The sequence below is a fragment of the Pagrus pagrus genome, assembly GCF_965226575.1.
Source record: "Pagrus pagrus genome assembly, chromosome: 1".
Taxonomy (NCBI): domain Eukaryota; kingdom Metazoa; phylum Chordata; class Actinopteri; order Spariformes; family Sparidae; genus Pagrus; species Pagrus pagrus.
Window position 1 is genome coordinate 10034214 of NC_140185.1, and position 20862 is coordinate 10055075.

A 20862-nucleotide genomic window follows, 5' to 3' on the forward strand; every position below is an offset into this window, starting at 1 on the left:
TTATTTTCTTGATTAATCTGTCAGAGGAGGAAAGAAACCAGAAAACATCCCTTTTTTTAAGAGCGATTTCCTTGAAAAAAAATCACTCAAACTGATAAATCAATCATTAAAGTAGTTGAAAATTAATTTAATAGTTGACAACTGATTGATTAATCGTTGCAGCTGTAGTGGATCCACAAAAACATTTATATACAGACCGAATGAAACCCCTCTTGGTAATCAAAATTAAGAAAAATGGAAGAAAAAAATAAAAGTTAACTATCAAGATAATTGATTGTTTTATTTTCAAGCAAAAATGTCAAACATTTGCTGGTTCCAGCTTCTTAAATGTGAGGATTTTTTTTTTTTTTTTTGTCTTTTATGACAGTAAATGAAAAGTTTTTAGGTTTTGGACTGTTGGTTTGACAAAACTAGCAATGTCAAGATGGGACGTTTGCGATGAGCATTTTTCACATATTTTGACAGTTATAGACTCAATTATTAATCGGCTAATTGGGAAAATAATCTCCTAGACTCATTATAAAAATGAATGTTGGTTGTATGCTGTATATTGGCTAAGACAACATGGTGTTGTAACAGTTGGCTTTAATAATGATGCACAAGTCAATGCTGGATCTTTAAATTTATTTGGAGTAAAGCTACAGATACGACAGCTAAAAAACAAGATGTTACACTTTACTTTAAGATTACTCCACTGATTGAACATTGTCGGACTCACCGTTAAAATAGATCAAATCAAAAAGATAAAAAGGAAGTTGAACTCCCGCTGGCCTGCTGGCTGGAGAGCTCAGAGTCCGCTGATCTTTGGCTTTTGAAATGGCTTGCGGCTGTAGAGCAGCATGTAGGTGTTTGGAGATTGCACAAGGCTGTCCTGCACCTCTCTGACTGCTGAGTCGTCAAAACAGTGCCACGTCCGGGTCAGGGCGTTATGGCAGAGAGCCGTGTAGTGACCCATGTTCAGATTACCTGTGTGGTTCTAGAGAAGGAAAGAAATCAGTTAAAACCCCGATTCCATAAAATGTGGGACTGAAAAGTTAAGATGTAAAGGCATGTTCTACGTTCTTCATCCTTAAATTACATTTCTGCCAGTAGATCCTCCTGAATCCTACACAGGGTTCCTATAAGTAATCTGCCATTAAAGGCTGATACAATTCACTGTTTGTTGTAGTTTAAAATTAATCTAATATAAAAGTGATTGTGTTTACTCACCACAACGGCGAACAGGCAGTATGAAGAATATGAGGTGTTCTGTACCGAGCTGGATAGAAATGGGGACAGATTGAGCTTCATGGAGAACGAAACATTAGTCCTCAGTTTCACCTGGTTCTTCCCCTTACAGCCAAACCTGCAGAGGAGAAATAGATCACATTGATTTAAGAAGATATCATTAATACGGACAGCATGAGCCCTCCAGGACATCACAGGTTATTTAGACAAAGTAGCACTGCACAACAGGATACATAACTCACGTTGATGCATAAAGAACGCATGAATCTTCTTGAATTAACACAAAATAAAGACTCTCGAGGCTCTTAGCTTCAGACTAGTGAAAAGAAAATGTCCAAAAATCATTTATTTTAGTTCAGATTTCCCTTCTGGACATTTCTACAAATGAGTGCACAATAACTTAGACAGCTCCATTTGCATATTTAAACATAAAATGTCAGAAAACTTGTAATACAAAAAGATATTGTCTTAATTAAAGTACTCAGCTTGGGAAGTTTCATGGTGACATCTATTAGTTATAGCCTACTTTTACCCTATCCACCATTTTAAAATAAAAATGTATGGAATTTTACACTACAGTATCTTTCTCAAAATGAGTTTTTTCTCAGACTCCGAGCCACAAATCTCCACTTCAGCAGCACTTGCATACACCAAGGTTTCCAGTGTTATTCCTATCTGTATTCTAAAGGTTTTTACAGAGGTTTGTTTATATGTCATTCATGGCTGGATTTTATTCCTAAAAAGATGACAAATCATTATTTTTAATGGCTATTGACGGTATTTTCTTATTTATAGATTCATGAAAAGAAAAAAATCCCTTTGTAAAAATGTTTGCCTCTAATATGTCGACAAAATTAACAAGAAATTTGAACCTGGCTCTACACAACGTTCAGATTTCTATGCTGGAATTAATTCAGTTCAGTCTCCAGGAGATAATGTTAACATTTCTGCAAACCACACATACGTCCAAGGTTGACATCTGTATCAAACATATATCAGGTTCACATTATATGATTATTAGCCACCTTTCACATCAGGAGGTGGAGGGGATGGTGGTGGTGTTACTACAGCCAGCAAGGCTGCCAAGCAGCCGACCGCAGCTCGAGCCACACCACTGGTCCACCTCTGGGGACATTTCCAGCTGTTCTTGTGGCAACAAAACCAGCTATTTTTCCAGTATTTTAAGCCAAACCATGTTGGTTTTCAACCAAAACCAAGTGTTTTTTGTACATAAAGCCAACCAGAGCATAAACACAATGTTGTGACAAAGGATAAAATTCAACTTAGACAAATATAAAGTGAAAAGTGGTTTTGCTGAAACGTACTTGGCTAACATTTACTCTGTCGTTTGGGTTGGATAATCTGTGATTTTTTTCAGATAATAATGCATCATTTGCATATGTAAAATTTGTGCAAAATATTTTTTTGATGTAAGCAATCATCTGAGGAAGTTTCATGACGATATCCATTAATTTAAACGTTGACCTTGTCCACTTGTAGTGTCTGGTCTTGCCAAAATAGACTAAAAGTCCTTAAACTGCTCTGAAAAAAACTTCAGTTCTGTTCCAACTGGACAAAGTTTGTCTGCTTGTGAAGATCATGTGACCTTCAGGTGGGATTATATTGTAAATGATGAATAGTTTAAAATTGTGTGCATTCATTAATTAAACTTACGTATAAGTGTTAGTTTCTACCCACCGTTTCAGGTGCAACATGAGGATCTCTGGAGGTCTGTCTAAACAGGTGAGGACTGTGGTTTCTCTCCTCAGCTCACACACTGAACACAACATCTGCTCTCCTCCCGTCAGGATCGTCTGCTCGAAGAACAGTGACAGGCAGTCCTGCACAACGTAGAGACAGAACTGTGAGAAAACATGAATAATAAGGACAAGACGACCACCAACACCTAAAAAATTAGCTGCATACAGTCTGGACGATGTTTTCCAGCTGTTAGGAGGTACCTGAATGGAGCACTTGATAATGTCTGCAGGAATGGGCAGTGACAGGACGGTGAAGGTCTGTGTGCTGTGTGCCTGCTGGTCACAGTGCATGCAGGCGGTCATGTTGCTCAGCTGGCCCTCAAACAAATGTGAGACGATGGTGGACTCCCCCGCTGCAGTGGAGCAGTTTCTATTCTGGTCTTTTCTCGGCTGCTGTATCGAGGAGCGCATCTGGCGCTTTGCAACCTTAAAAACACACACACAGATTTACTCATCCTGTAGGTGTGGTGATCAGCCACAGAGAGGTATGTGGTGTGATTGGTGCACCTTTCTGAGGTCGTCGTGGAGTGCGTTGAGCAGATAAAGCAGCAGTTCCTGGGCGTCTTGCTGGGCGTAGTTGTTGAACTGTGGGAGGATGGAGCAGAGCACAGACCTGGCCTCCACAGGAGCACAGCTGGAGCTACTTCCCATCCACATCTCCTCCAGCAGGCGCACAAACACCTCGGCCACACGGCACTTAGACCTGCATGAGCAGGGGTTAAACCACCAGGAAAACATGACTGTCAACACTCAAGTGAGGCAGAAAGAGGAGGGTGGCGGCGGAGGTGGTGGGTGGTGTTACCTTGCCAGCTCTTTGCGAGTGTCCTGACTGAGGAGGTGCTCGACGAGGGGCACAGTGGAGCACAGACACTGTAACACAGCATTTAAGTAGCAGGAGTTGCCAGTGTTGTCCAAACCGCACACTCCGGGTCGGTTCCACCTGTGCAGCCTCACTGCAGAGCTGAAGGCTTGCTTGTCGTTTTCCCTCAACTGATGACAGCTGGAAGTGTTTGTCCTGCAAGACCAGAGACGGAACAGAAATTAAACCATCCTGATTTTAAATTCTTTAAAGTCACAATATTAAAACCCTTAAATATGTTTTCTGAAGCTCAGTCGCTCAATAAATCAGTTTTAAAGCTGAAACTATTAACTTTGTCAACTTTTAAATAAAGAAACCATTTTGATTAATTTATTAATCGGTTTGAGTCATTTTTCAGACAAAAATAAGTCAAGTTTCTCTGATTCCAGCTTCTTAAATGTGAATATTTTCAGGTTTCTTTTCTCCTCTATAGGATAAAAAAGAAGGTCAAGCCTGCACGCTTACTCAAATCATCAGGTCAGACTGTTTTAGGCCAACAAGCTAACAAGCTCAATGATGGCAGGTGTGGATAATAATCCCAAGAGCCTGAGTAACAAACATTAAAAACATCCAGCAACTTGATAATCAGCAAAAGTAGGAAAAATTCATACAGAACAACAAAAATGCAAAACATCAAACATATATCTTATATAAATAGATGTTACATCAAATTCATCATCTCATGAGTCAAAATCTCTACATCTGCCTAAATCTTGAAGTGGAAGGAAGAGAAGGCAATACTCTAAAATCATGCCCAGTGCCGGGCTCACCGCTCTATGAAAGGTTTCCACGTCAAATCACAAAATTACATGAAAGGACTGTTGTGTCTTATTCTCACAGACATGCGTAGGAAGTAGGCTTATAGTTATTAGGCTGAATCATTGTAACATTCAGATAATGATTTTAGAGAAAATGTTTGCTTTCATGATCAATGATTAGGACCTTTGGGTGTCTGCGGAGTGAAAATGTAAACACGTGGGAGGGTATTTACATCACTTTCATGTGGTTTAGCATATGTAGGAAAAACACAAAGAGCATTAAAAAACCAGGATAGCAGAAAACAGAAGCTGTATCCCAATCCAGGAGGCGTAACCCAGCGGCAGTGCATTTCAGAGAGGCAAATCACCAAGCGGCCTCCCTGAGAGATGTTGGCATTGAGGATGTCAGATCCGCGAGACGAGGAGGGGACGTAAACACCATCCAACTCTGAAGAGAAAGCCGAGGCACCGAACGACTCAGGGTTGTAAACAGTGAATTACAATAGTGAAGACGGGAGGAGACAAACACACAAAGGATTTTCTCACTATATGTGGACTCCATCCATAAAATGTATTGTTAATATATGATGTTTAATTTTCAGTATATGTCAATATGAGCTTGTAGCATTAGAATCTGTATTACTAGGTAAATGTAATGTCATTTTTTAAACAAGGGTTTAAAAACAAAATAGTTTGAGTTCTTTCTCACATCTATTTTAGACAATGGGGACTTGATGATGACTTGCGGAGTCTCACATCCTGGGTCATGAAGCTGCTCTGTAGTCTGGTGGTTCGGCAGCAGATACTTCTGTATATTTAGTCAGCAGGGTGAGCAGACTGTGGCTGGGCTGGGTATTTGGACTTTTAGTATCCTTTGGACTCTGTGCAGAAATCTCACTAACGGAGATTAATGACACATGCTTCTTGCACAACTGTCTTTTCATTAAATCATCCAAAATGTGCGCTATACTTAGAGAATGTAATTCTCCATTTCACTGTTTGTTGTAGATGAACCCGAACAGTCATATTAAATTGAATTCAGCTGAAGGTGCAAAGAAAACAACTGAATCGGAGCCTTGATATAAATACTTTTAGAGATGAAACGCTTCCAAAAATAGAAAGTCATCACTCTACCTCTGCTTCTGTTTGACTGTTTTCTGTTTGATTTGTTGTTTCTTCAAAAGTCCAATACTGTGAGACTATATTTAGCTCAAACTGAAACACTGCAAGACTAACCTTCTCTTAGAAGCCCTCGTCTCTTGGTATGAAGTGCTGTTCAGCGGCGGCAGAACCGGCACAGTGACGCTGCTGTCCACAGCCAGCTGAGAGGCCAGAGTCCTGGTGAACTCAGTCAGGTGGACCTGCTTGCCTGAGCCCTGGATCTGCAGCGTGTGGAGCATGAATGTGTTGATGCAGATGATGTGTAGCGTCGCCCAGAGGCCTGGGAGGAACAAGTCTACCTCTGATCCTTTCAGGTCTGACACAGGGAACAGAGCAGGTCCGGTCCAGCCCTGAAGATGAGACGGTGAACCCTCAGATGTTTGTTGCTGATCTGGTCTGACCGGAGATGATGTCGGGTCCTTGAGCAGTGGAACAAAATCAACATTGACCCCTAAGCCAGAGCAGACGTCTGTGAGTCTGCCCTCCATCCACGCAGAGCTGTCCAGCTGAACCAGGTACCTCTGGCTGCAGAAAGGTCTCAGCAGGTATCTGACCACCTGCTCCACTACAGGCTTCCTGCTCTGCCTCTGGAGCTGCTCCGGACAGTACAGATACATGTTACAGATGAACCCAGAGCTCGTGTCACAGAGGAGGGCGAGATGGAGAGAGCAAGGACCCTGCTGGTAGGAAAGTCTGTATTTCTTCACAGCCAGGTTGTGACCAGGTGTGTATAAAGCCTGGTAGCGCCTGGTGATGTAGCTGCAGAAAGCAGAGAGCACCTCCAGCTTGTCTCCGTCCTCCAGTCGGGTCAGAGACAGCAGGCTGGTCTGGAAGCTGTTTCTCTTCAGGACCCCCTGCCATCCATCCAGTCTGAATGTCAGCTCAGAGCCAAAGCCGCTGCTCTCTCCTACGGACAGGCCGCTCTGCAGGACGATAGAGAACCACGCTAACGCCTCAGCATACTCCCCCTCAGAGAGATCTGCTCCCTGCTCTCTGCTCTGATGGTTACCTCCAGCCTTCACACCGGCAGCTCTCCTGATCAGCTCCCGGACGGCTCCTCGGTCCAGCACTTCCAGCAGGAGCTCTCTGGCCGTGTGGTAGACCTGGTAGATGGGTCCGGTCTGAATCCTGCCGAGCGGCCTCACTTTTTTGGACCTGAAGATGTTCGGTAAACACAGGCCCTCCCTCTGAGAGTCTCCATGCAGCTCACCCAGCAGGTGGCACTCCTCTGACATCCATGTGCACTCCTTCACTGACAAAGCCTTGGCCTTCATCTCGGCCTCTCTAAGAAGAAGTCATCTTAAAAATACCGACTGCAACCACTAAAACCTTTACTGCGGCGTGTCTGAAATTCCTACCTGTCGCCAGTTTAGTTCACTGACAAAACGAGAAGGTGAACAGAAAGAGAACGCGGTATTCTCCAGGTGTTCCTCGTATCCTACAGGGTGTCTGGCGGGCTGTGTGTAACGTATATGTATGCATGTGTGTGTGCTGATCTGCTCTCAGGTGAAACACTCTGACACTCATGAGACTCGGCTGTTGAGGTAAATCACCAGGCATCCGCTGCAGCCAGACAACTGTGTCTTGGCAACCTACAAACACACAACTTGATCAAACAGCAGCTCTCATGACACGTTTTTGTCCTGTGAGTGATTTCATTCAACACACCATTTAGAAGCTAATGGAAACAATATATGTTATCAGTTTGATTTATAGTGTAAATATCAGTAATTCAGTGAGGTTTAGACAATCTTTCAAACACTCCACTAGGTGAAGATTGTTTTAAGTTTCTGTAAGAAATACAACTCCTGCGCAGTGTTTCCTTTTGTTTTGTTTTGTTTTTTGTTTTATGCAATAATCAATTGCATTCTTTATCTTTTCTAAATTTTCTAACATCTGCAGTGTTTCTACGGAAGCCCTGAGAGGAAAGTGAAGACATTTTTTTTCTGGTGATCCATTTTCCAAGTCTGATCTAAATCATTTTCTCTCCTGTTTATGACTTGAGAACTGGTGGAAAAAGAAGTTTTCCCAGGATAATATATCTAAGTTCCTTAATTGTTTTTTCCATCTGTGAAAACATAACCCTAACCCTACCCTTGTTCATGATTGAAACCAAGTGTGTGAAACTAAGTGAAAAGAAATTCATGACAAATGTTTTTTTTCATGATTGAAACCGAGTGATTTTTTTGTTTTTGATGTGTGAAAGCATTTCAGGAGAAAAAAATCTTGTATGAGAAGTTTTTCTTTTCATGTGTCTGAAACTAAGTGAAAAAACATTTTCAGGAAAAAAAAAACATTTTTTTCATGAGTGACGAAAAAGTTCTGGCTGGGGAAAAAATATGTTTTTGTCATTTTGTAAGGAACTCAGGGGAGCGTTTGAATGACAGATTCAGGGACACAAACCTTCCTTAGATCATGTGTATAATGAATGAAAGGATGAAGCCAGGTTTCCCACAATGCAGCTCAACAGTTGTACCTGCTGGAGCTCTCTTGTAACAACTACTGTTGCTGTTAAATTTGGCATTTTGAACATAAAACATAAAAAAAAAAAGGTATTGTACTCTAACTGCTGCAACTGACAGTAACCATTATATATATATTTTTTCTTACCATCCTTTACTGCTTTTATTTTATATCTTTAATCAGTTTTTATTGTCTGACAGCCTGATCTGCAGGCCAGGGAGCAGCACTCTACTGGAAGATGTAGTGCCTTGCTCAACTCACATCAAAAGTGCTACTGAGGGAAAGGCCAAGGCAGTTAATTTGTTTTCAGATTTATTAGTCCAAAGAGGCCAGCCAGAGAACTGGAGGTACACTTTTTCACAATAACACAACAATCTCTTCTGCTATAATACAGTTTATAATTGCCATGCTGCACATTCTCCACAAGGGGGAGCTGTTTGGTCACTCGGGTCAGCTCTACATGAGCCAGCCTGTCTTCTACAGAGTAACAACATCACTGATGTCGCCTCCCTCAGGTAGAGTAAGTTATAGCTATGAACTTTAACACATGATGGCAAAAAAATGTTGTTCATCCAAAAGTAAATACTGACGGTTTCCCCACGTTGTAATACATCAAGTGCACAATTACAAATGTTGCTGAGTCATTTAAAAAGTTTCTTACTAACATGAATAATAAACCATAATGACTGTCAGTGAATCATTAATAAAAAGCCATAATGTATAATCCTCATGATAAACCACTATAAGCCGTCTACAAACTGAGCAGGACAACAGTCATGTAGGATGACTCATAACTGTGCTGAGGCAAATACAGTAGCACTAGGTTAGCCGGTTAATGGGGGCAGAATTATACGGGCCAATGTGTTTCTGTAAAAAAAATACAGTTTATGTGTAAATGACTGTATTTTAATGTGGCATAATCCTGTACATTTACAGGAATTTACTGGCTACTGAGTTGCAGGAAGAATACATAAAAAAAAATAAAACAGTAAATTACAAGTAAATGCTGTCATTAGGGTACAGCACCATACAGTCCTTTAGCAGTAACATATTGTAGTGCTTCAGTCATGTAGGGTTACATTAAATACTGTAGAATCACAGTACATGACTGGTTTTCATGTATACGTGTGTGTGTGACTGCTTATGAATGTGTATTTTCACATGTGATATTGTGGTTTGCTGTTTTTACAGGGATTCTCTGGGTGATGTGCACTTTCAATAAACTGAAGTTGAAGTATATCACAATAAAATAGTGACTGTATACTACTGTGAATTTACTGCAATTATCTGCTGGTAATTTACTGTAAAATTACAACAATGACTCTTACAGTGTAGAGAGCACACATGCCACACAGATGTTAACCTGTGGGTTGGGATTTCCTGGTTTCAGGTGTATTTGAATGGTTGGCAGCAGTGTTCTTGTTTCACAGTGTTGTGTCCACTGGGGCGAGATCAGTTCAACAAATAAAGTCTGGCCAATTTCTGCCAAATTATTCAGTCAGCATTCTGTGTTTCAACAAAACACACTTCAGCTTCTACAGATTTGATCCAACATCCCCCATATGGGAACAGAAATATCTGTTAGAAGCTTTTGTTTTGGCTCCAGCACAATTGTAATATTCCAAACTGGCCGGCTGTGAAATGCAGATTAATTTGGCATTCAAGACACAAACAAGAGGAGTTTATGAGCTTTGTTTTGCCTGATCATGATCAAAATGACAAAATTAGTAAAATAAGTCCCCAAAGTGCCTGTGTTCATTACACAACAAACCCGCTATTGTCATTGTTAGTCTCAAGTTCAACTGGGATTTAACCTGTAACATCCAAAGAAGGTGTCTCTAATAGAATGGATAATTTGTGGATGGAGAGTTTGATTAAAAAACTTCTGCAAAAAAGAAAAAGTCAAATTTTTACCTGGAAGAAAAGTAAGATTTTAAGCCAGAGTGCAGAATGATATGACACTAACACTGTTCATTTCTGTCGTGCACATTAGGTCTAAAAGAGTCTCAGTAGCTGTCTTTGCTGAGTGTTTTTTCCACAGTAAATCTTGTGTATGTGCTGCAGCACCAGAGCATCGTGACAGAACCCTGCCTTCTGTCATTGGGGGCGGAAGAATCACACAATTACCTCGAGGGCTCCTTAAAAGCTCTGTTGCATAAATCCAATCCACCTTCGAGCACAAAAATATGCTAATCCATTAATATCAAAGGACATCTTCACTCCTTCAGTGCGCCCTTTGAGCTCTTCCTAATATAAATCCTATTCATTTAAAAGAGGAACACATCATCCAGTATTCACTGTTACGCAATGTGCTTTACTGCGGAGTGGCCAGTTCGTGTCACCCACACGATGAATAAGAAAATTCAAAGGTGATGATTTTATTTCATGTAGGAGTCTCAGTCATGCACGTGGAGGCAATATTTTGCAGCAAAACACTACTCAATACTAATAATAATTCTAAAAATAATATCTATTTATATGGCACCTTTAAAAACATAGTTTCCAAAGTGCTTTGCAGAAACTACAATCCCTACGCCTTTATTTTCCCTGTGATTTGCTTCTGTTCTATGGATAACAGAAAAACAAAGGCAAGAAAGAAAAATGAAGAAGCTACCAGAGCTTTGGTAGCTTTTTTAAAGACTTGCATTAACACGCGAAAAGCGTTGTAAGACAGCTGTTGGCATGCTACAGTCTTGTTCTGTTCTTGTTGCTGTTTTTCAAGCATTTTTTTTTTGCCACTTTGAGCACCACAAGCCCAGTGCCATCTAGTTTCATTATATTCAAGAGAAGACAAACATCTCTACCTCCAATATCTCCTCACAACTCACACTAAAACAATCGAGATGAATAAATAGCACAACAATTAAGAAAATGTGTTGTTTTTTTTTTATTTGGGTGAACTGTCCCTTTAACAAAGGATCAGTATGACTATGATCGGAACAGCTGGAACAAGATGAAAACGTTGAGCAAGCAAACGTTGATTCAATGGTCCTATGGCCATCTGATCATTGTTTTAAGGCAGGCATCACCAGTGTGAACTTGATATCGATATTGATTAAATTTAATTTTAATTGTATTTAATTTAATGCAACAGTGGCAGAAGATGTACTCAGATAATTTTTTCAGGTAGAAGTAGTAATATCTCTAAGTAAAAACACTTTGCTACAAGTAAAAGAGCAACAATTGTAAGTCAACTCAGGATAAGTGAGGCTCATTAGGATATCTTCAATGTATCCATTCATTTTGCAGTCAAAGTAGAAGGTTACTAGTTACTATAGCTGTCAAATAAATGTGATGTGAAAGTAAAAAGTCAAATGGAAAACTAAAAAACTACCTGAACACTGTACTTAAGAACAAAGTCACAGAGTGAATAATATGAAGATGTCAGTGGAGGTGAAACATCATTGCTGACGCTCCCTCATTTCCTCTGCTAATAAGCTGTGAAAGGTCACATGAGTTAGTCTGACTGTCTGACACACACACACACGCAACAGGGTTGTCCTGTAATGACATCTTGTCTCACTCAGTCCCACCTCGGCCACATAGCGACAGAAGGAATTCATCCTACAGCCTTTCATTACATGCATTAGGTGCACAAGTGGTTATCTGTGTCTTTGGTTTGATTCAAATTTAATTCTGAAGCCTCAACGAGAACATTGAGTTACTGTATTTTGTAGAACACCAATAAGTGCTGATGCTGTTCACGTCCCTGCAGTCTGACAGGTTTTTTATAATAAACACAAACACAGTGAATATGAATAAAAAGGAAAAAGGAACGGAAAATACACAATACTATACATCTGTGGCTGTGTAATGGTTTGATTTCTACATTAGTTGTGTCGTTGTCTGTCTAACAGTGGAAACGTCCTGACAAAGGTCAACGTTTGTTATTGTGGGTTGAACGTATGCAGGTTTTTCTGCTGTGGGCCGAGCTTGGAAACTGGCCACAATGAGAAAAGGAGGACAACTGATAACACCCGCAGACCTCAGTACATTTCCTGGTGGAGGTCAGTGATCCTAGATTACAACCCAGATTCCCAAAAAGTTCTGACGCTGTTAAACGTAGATAAAAACAACATGCAATCATTTACAAATGAACTGTGTTTACTGACAGCGTGCTCCTGATGTGGTGACATCCTTCATACGATCGTGTGTTTCACAAAGTGCTGAACCTTGCCCCGTCCTTGCTTTGTGAACGACTGGGCCTTTCGAGGATGCCACTTTCATACCAATCATGACACTAGTTACCACGTGATGGTACTTCCTCCCAGTCTTCTGTCGCCCCTGTGCCAACTTGTTTTAAATGTGTTGCTGCCATCAAATTAAAAATAAGCAGATATTTACAAAGATCAATTAAACTGATGAAGTCAAACATTAAATATATATTGCCAATCTTTATGTTTTATGTTTTAGTACAGAGCCTTTGATGCCCCTAAATCCAGTACATATTAGGGCTGTCACAATCAGTATTGATAACCATGATATTTAAAAATGAAATATTGATATCCTTTTATTAATACACGCATGATAATATTGTGTAAATAATCCAGCTCCTCTAAAAATAAAATAGTAAAAATAATGATAAAAATAGTGGGTGATGGTAATGCACCTCAAAGCTGGTTCCCAACTGCCATAAAACGTAGAAAGTTATTCAAGAAGTCTGAGGAAAATCTTTTAACATCCAAATTGCAATAAATAAATCAAATGCTCTGACACGTTAAAGAATCTGCCCCTTGGGCTCGGTGGACGTATTGCTACAGCTATAAGCGAGCTAGTGGAACAAGAACTGCAGTGAAAGTGCAGCCAAACTTTACATACAAGCTTGACAGTAACAGCAGTCACAGGGCCGGGTTTAGTCACCGTGTAGCCTAAGGCAAACACAAATGTACCCATTGTAAAACCTTATTTGCATAAACAATATGATCTCTGTATGATAAGACTGGACTTTATTACCCATTCATTGGCTGTCATCATTTAATTTTCCAGCAGGTTCTTTGACAGAATACTACTAAATATAGGGTTACATATAGGGAACTCTACTCACTATATATGTCCTAACTTTTGTGGCTGTATGTATGATAAATAAAGTTAATTTACCTTCACACAACTTCTCCAATGTGGGCAGCAGCAAGCAGGAGACTCTGTCTTACACACACACACACACACACACATACACACACACACAAGACAACACAGTGTAAGGCTTCTACCCAGTGGTGTAAGGTAACCAATTACATTTCCTCAAGTGCTGTTCTTGACATACTCCTCCACTACATCTCAGAGGCAAACCTTGTACGTTTTACTCAGCTACATTTATCTGACAGCTTTAATCACTAGTTACTTTACAGATTATGTTTTTTTCATGTCCTTCCTGTCCAGTGAAAACCATGTATGTCCAAATGAAGATTTTGAATGTGAATGTCTGTGATAAACTGAAGGATCGGACGATGTTGCGTATTATAGGTATAGAAAATCCTCTTCCTTCTTCAGATAAATAATCGTATTAAAAATCGTCATAAAGCTGAAAACAGGCTGTTTTTATGACTATTTATAGATCTGTGGTTCTCACAGGCCAGCCACACTACAGACATAGGATGGATTTCTGTAGACTAACCTAGACAGCAGTATATAAAATGGTTCATAGTTAATGAGCTCAGCTTTAAACATTTACAGCACACAAATGGCACACACACATTAATGCAGCAGTGGTATTAATCCCCAACATCAGATATAAAAACAGGGAACATTTTACAGCATGATGAGTACTTTTACTTTACTTTAAGTACAATTTGCTTATAATACTTACATACTTTGACTTAAGGAAGGTGTTGGATGCAGGACTTTTACTTGTAATGGAGTATTTTCAAACATAATATGGTATTAGTACTTTGACTTTTAGAATTAGTACTTTTACTTAAGAGAAGGATATGAATATTGATCAACATTCAATATAGTTTACTATTCTGACAGTTTTGATACTCACTAGTTGTTCTTGCTCATGTTCAGTGAAGGCAGCACTTTGGTTTGAAGCATCCTGCAGCATCAGCACCGCTAACAGTACCTGTTAGCACTGCTAGTGCTAGCTCAACGAGCTCCTGCTTCTAACTGCTCTTCAGTAATGTTGTCAGCAGTAAAGTTAGTCACCTTTTGTAGTTTTGCCACCAACTTTCTGTTTTCTTCCCGCTTCCTCCGTTTTTCTACGTAACTTCGCTTCATTTTCGTTTGTACATCCACAGACGCCGTACTGACTCGCAGGATCGTACGTCGACGTCGCCGCCATATTGGATGTGGCAGGTCTGCCCTGTAAACAAATACTTGATAATAATCTTGATGAATCGTTGTTATATTCAGTGATTTATATTCATTTAATTGCTAATAATGACAATCACTGAGACAAAAAATGAACAAAGTCTGCAAATCAAAATAGGACACTGCAACTGGCATTGAAGTGATGTAGGCTACTCCATGACAGAAAATTACTGTACACTTACTGTACCATGCATTCATACATTTTATTTCCTCCGTTTTCCTGTGATAACGAGTTAATTTCGTTTTCTCGAGATCTCGAGTTATGATCTCGAAATAACAACTGCCGTTTTCCCGAGATAACGGGACAATTTTCTCGAGATAACGAAACTTTGTTTTCCCGAGATAACGATATAATTTTCTCGAGATCTTGAGAAAATTATATCGTTATCTCGGGAAAACAAAGTTTCGAAATGGTGGTGTAGTATATTAAATCATTGCAGGAAACATCATTCAGTGTAGCAATGTCAGGGGCAGGAGCATATCGATCACCGCGTCACATATCTTTTCAATCAAGGCCTGACACATTATCTGACTCGTTATCTCGAGATCTAGAGAGAAAATTATCCCGTTATCTCGGGAAAACGGCAGCTGTTATTTCGAGATAATAACTCGAGATCCCGAGAAGACAAATGAAATTAACTCGTAATCACAGGTAAAACAGAGGAAATAAAATGCATGAATGCATGGCCCTTTAGGGCTTCCGTACATATCATTCACCGAGTCACTTTTCAATCAAGGCCTGACACAGGCTGAAATAGCATTATGCCTTGCTATTACAGATAATATACACATTAGTGTGCGTAATCTAAAAAGACGGTTAGCAAGGCTTCAGCTATATCGGCGGCGCAATCTAAGTGAGCCTGATGTCTTCGTTAACTACATAGCTGACCAGCTACGAGGTCCCGGGCGTCTCCATAATCTCAGGCCTATCATATCACAGTCATTATCTCGAGATCTTGATTAATTATCCCGTTATCTCGGGAAAACAAAGTTTCATTATCTCGAGATCTCGAGAAAATTATCCCGTTATCTCGGGAAAACGGCAGCTGTTATTTCGAGATAATAACTCGAGATCTCGAGAAAAGGAATGAAATTACTCGTTGTAACAGGAAAACGGAGGAAATAAAATGTATGAATGCATGGCCCTTTAGGGCTTCCGTAGTATACAATACATTGCATGGTATAAAAAAAGTTAAAAACTTGCAGGAGGCCACTGTTATAAATATGCAATATTGCACAATATATTATGCAAGGCAGTTGTCCATATTTTGTTTGATCAATATCACATGAGGACTAAGTGCTCATATGATGGTGACGGTAGACAGTGACATTTAGTAAGAGACAAAACACACAATAAACACAGTAAAAGATGAATTTGACTGACAGTTTTCAAGTTTTTGATAGACACCATGATAATATTGTTATCGTAAATTCTTTAGGCCTCGATAATAGTGTAGTGAAAATCTGCTATTGAGCCAGCCCTTGTACATATAATATAAACAAACAATAGAACAATAAAACAAGATATGCTGTTGTGGAGAAATTAACAATTGGTTACAGGTGAACAACATAAAACAGACAACACAAAATATGCCATAGAACCAGAATTTTACAAAAATGAGATTATAGAAATAACATATCTGATAAAATCATGGAAAATATTTGATCTTTAAAACAACTCGACTTTATAAACCCAAGAAAATAATCAACATCAATCCAAAACTTTATGTTGCTTAATGTTCAAATTCTGAAACATCTCATCAACAGCTAGAACAGAGAGCACAAACATTTCTGCGAAATACACAAAACAAAAGATTTACAGTTTTCATATGACTTAATGTATCCCATTTTTGAGAAGTACTGTCCTCTGAGAAATCATTTCCCCAGGCTTCGTAATTGATGATGGATGAGGTCAATCCACATGCTTTGTCTTTCGTTTAACTAAGCCTTTTGTCCAACACGCATCAGATGATTCCTGCTGAGGAGAACCTTGTGTTTTCTTTGAGTTTGAGCAACAAGAATTTAATTGTTTGACATTACAAAGTAGAAATAAAACTTTATTAACTTTATTTATTGAGGTTGCTTTGTGCATTCTGTGTGAGCACGCTGCATGGTAGGGAAGGAAACCAGATTAATTCATACTAAATGTCTTGTTACTGCAGCATAATAGCTTCTATGCACAACGTAGTTTACCTTGTTTTGGCTTCCATTTATTTCCACACAAAAGAAGAAATGTCTCATTATGGAAACTCTTCAGCTAAATTGCTGTTCTCTGCTTTAATGAACTTTACCAGGAACAGCTGTTGCTACTCTACAGGCAGTGGGAACACTGAGTAATGAGGACATTATGAATATTAATAAGCTTTTAGGATGATTTTCTTTGAATGAGGGCACAAATTGCTGTGCTAGCCACTGTTGTTCATCACATAAGCGCCAGAGTAATTACGCCTAACTGAGAACTAATGCATTTTCCTCAGACTGATTTTTCAAATTCTTTTACTGGCTGTGAAGAGGTCTGATGTGATTTCAGTACGAGACGGGGAACAAAATCAAGTCCAGGTTCTGTGCAAAAAATCACTTCAAATGTTTTGCTTAAGTTAATCCGAGGCTCCAGCAGTTTGAGTGAACCAAACCAAGCAGCTATCTTTAAAATAACAGTTTTGTTATTAGAAAATTCTCTTCTTGCCCCCCGTTTCTTACATTGCAATCGCATCAAGGAAGGCGAAAAAACATTTGAAAATAAAGACGTTATTTGGGTGTTGAAGCTCATGCAGCCACTTCAGACAGGGTGCACGCTAACGCTTTTAGCTTAGCAGCTACAGTGAAGATTTCAGCTTTAAAAAGGGTGTAAACTTCTGTACTCAAGTAAAAGTAATAGAGTACAGGCTCTGAAATGTCCTCAGAGTATCAAAGTAAAAAGTTTTCCTCTGAAGACATTTCTACCGGCCAATTTCTGTGCAAAGCTAACTGAAGCTCAGGTCATATTAATATAATTCAAAGCCTATTAAACTTAAAGGTAGAATCAGTAGGATTTGTTCCAGCTTTTCCTAACCGCACCACAAAGATAGTTGATTGTTGAGTCTCATTCCCAGGACGTCACATAGCCACATTTTGTGTTGGTAAAACGTACCGAGCAGCAACAAAGTGAGAAAATAAGAAAATCCAGGCAGAGGGCTGCAGGGTCTCTGCAGATGCAAGACACCAACACACCTTTTCTCCCTGTTCCAGTCTCCCTCTCTGTCTGTTTCCATCTTACGTCTTTTACGTCGTCTTGTCTCACTACGTCTGCCGTGTGTGATATGCACTGATAGGTTGAAATCAGTCTTGTGATGTTGGGAAGGTGGCGTGCAATGACGTAAAATAAAGATAATCCGTAAAACATGAATTGCCCAATACATGAATTGTACTTGCACGAATTGCAAATGAGAAAGAAATGTTTTCTAGACAACGAAACTTCACCTGACTTTCCATCAGTATGGCTGTGACTGGATATTTGGATGACTTTTCCTTTAACTTAAAACAAAAAGAATTTGAAGTAATTTGAGTCAGCTCACAGACTGAAGGCTGTTGTTTCACTTTGAAACTTCTTTTTTGCATTGAAGCAGCCTTAATGAATCACAGTGTATGTTGTCTAGAAGTCGTATACAATGATCCACTGATCTGGTGTCAGCGGTCAGGAGGCTCTCTAACTTGGCCACGAGTTAAAGCTTTCAAAGTGAAGGTCCCTGAGAGCTGATGTCTATTTATAAGGGCACTTTGTGTTCTAACTTTAGTGTCCAGCACTGTGCACAACTCTGAATATGGACACACATTCTGACACTGAGGAGCTATAATGAGCAGCCTCAAGTTGTGGCAGATAACTATCAGAGGCTTTGTCTCCACATTAATTCAACGGCGCTGCAAGTCCTCTGCCAAGCAGGTCATTGCATCCATACAAGTTATTTCAGTGCTTTCCATCGGAGGAACTTCTGTTGAAGCTGAAGTAGTTCCTGGTCTTTGCTGAAATCTTCAGCATTGAGATTTAATTGGCCTTTCCTGGATGAGAGAATAGCAATCACGACCTTGAATTAGTAGGTGATGCGTTAAGCTACTGTCAGCTGATGGGTGGTGAGCTGAGCTGCTTATCGTGGCGTTCCTGGATTTTTATTTTTAACCTGGAACACACCTGGCAGGAGCTGGACCTCAGGGGAGACCTCAGGCTGTGAGGGATGAGTGGCAGCAGGAGGGAATATGAGAAAGTGAAGTATGTAGGTGGAAGAGTGAGAGGAAATAAACAATACTTAGTTGTAACTTGCTGAAGGATTTGCGCATGCAGTCGGAGGGTAATGGGGATGCCTGAGTGGTGATGAGCATGTCAGAGCAGAGATCCAGACAAGTAAATCAGAACCATCTTCCAGCAGGAGAACAGAGAGAGTGAGGCAAAGAGGAAACTGCAGAAACATGTGACATGTGAGGCGGTGAGAGTGAAAACAGAGAAAATAGCACACGTCAGTTTGATTTTGACCTACATTTAGTCTTGAGGCACTCCTCTTATCCTATCACTTGGCACAAATGAGGTTCCTTAGCTTTCATCTGAGTATTCCAGCAGGGTTTAATCAGCGTGGCAGAGGATTTTATTGTTACCAAGAGAGCAGGATAACAACACATAGCTGGCCTAATTTTTCCCAGCAGGAAGCAGCAGCAGTGAAAAGCTCGAGCCCAGCTGCAGCTGATTATTGTAGGAGAACCGGCTCTGAACCTTTGTACCACAACATTTCCCTTCCTGTAAGGTCACAGTCGTTCCAGTGAGCCTCTGGTCCAGTCAGAGAATTATGTTCACTCTAAACCAGTTTTAAGCCAGTTTGGCTCACGTGGACAAACATTTGTCTTTTAAGAGATTGGTACATTCACTCAGCCACTGTACTTAACTTAATGTTTAAGGTACTTAGAGGTAATTTAATTTTTTGTTGATTCTGTGGCCGCTGTGGACTAAAGATGACGACAGTGGCACAGAGTAAACTTTGTTTTTGTGCCGTACCTTCAGTCTTTCCTCAGGCTGTGAGCAGTGATGTGTCACTAAGTTCATTTACTCAAGGACTGTACTGTACAATTTTTAGATACTTTTGACTTTATTCAAGTATTTCCATTTTCTGCTCTTTAAACAAAGGCAAATATTGTATTTTTTACTGCATTTATTTGATAACTTTAGTTATTCATTACTTTCCAGTTTATATGCTGCGCCCCAGTGAAAGAAGCACCTTTTATAATCAGTTAATTTTATTGGTAACTGGATAAAAAAGAAACACTGAATAAGACAATCAGGAAAATGCTGAATACCAGATCTGATGATCGGCCAGGCCAATAACCAGTAAACCCATAGTATACAGTAAATTGACAAATGTGGACTTTTCCTCCCTACATGTGAGCACACATATCTGTGCTTTCTACTCCTTACATTTTCAAAACAGGCTTGTCACTTTGTTGCAGTACATTTCAGAGCCTGTCCTTTGTTACTTTTACTTGAGTAAAGAAGTTGAATCAGTACTTCTGCTTTTACCAGTCTGTTTTACACAAGTATCTGTACTTCTACTTGAGTAAAGACTGTGTACTTTTGCCACTTCTGGGATCTGAATACCTCTGCTACTTATTGAAAGGTTTTGGGTGTGACTTATTTCTCAAAACTGTCTGAATATGTAAAATGTAACCCAAGTTTGTTTGTTTTTTGACTGCACAGTAAGAGACGTAAACATGAAGTACTTCTTTCACTTAAGATTTTGAATGCAAGACTATTTTCACTGCGTGGTATTTGTACTTTTAAATAAAAATAAAAAAAATGTACTTAGTAACTTCCTCCACCACCATTTCTACACAATCTGAAGTGGTCACTGTGGAAATGTCATGATGTAAACTTTAGAGAAGTTATAATAAATACAGTAAGGCTGCCTGTGATGGGACGTGAAATGGCGTCATTGTTTCTACGCCCATTTCTTTGAAGGGAAAATGCGTCACGATTGCAGAACAGGCAAAATTTTGCAACCAAAAAAAAAAGTGCTGCAGCCACAAAATGAACATTTACACATTAGTTATGCAATTTGTTGTTATGTAATACCACAAGGCAGGTGGGAGTCTGTATCCCATGTGGACAGCTCTGATATATGGTGTTCTGAGTCAGAGCTACATTTAGCTGATGATTCAAGGCTTATGTCTCCAGCACTCAGTGTAATTTAGTCTGCCTACTTAAACATCAAAAGTAAAGGCTAGAGGTGGCAACACTGTAGTCAGCACTTCTTCACCACCAATGAGGACCTTGTGGCTGTGAACTCAAAACAAAACTAAAAAAACACTC

General features: G+C 39.7%; 1 protein-coding gene across 1 annotated transcript; it reads right to left on the reverse strand.

The window, feature by feature from the left end:
• Window positions 1-610: 610 nt before the first annotated feature.
• LOC311257125 (ubiquitin carboxyl-terminal hydrolase Usp2-like) lies at window positions 611-7027 on the reverse strand. The gene is made up of 7 exons (XM_084352597.1): window positions 5841-7027; window positions 3790-4002; window positions 3495-3690; window positions 3189-3413; window positions 2926-3068; window positions 1210-1345; window positions 611-976 (listed from the first exon to the last, which is right to left on the reverse strand). The coding sequence occupies exons 1-7, from the start codon at window positions 6998-7000 to the stop codon at window positions 788-790; spliced, it is 2262 nt and encodes a 753-aa protein (XP_084208723.1). The 5' UTR covers window positions 7001-7027; the 3' UTR covers window positions 611-787.
• Window positions 7028-20862: the final 13835 nt, after the last annotated feature.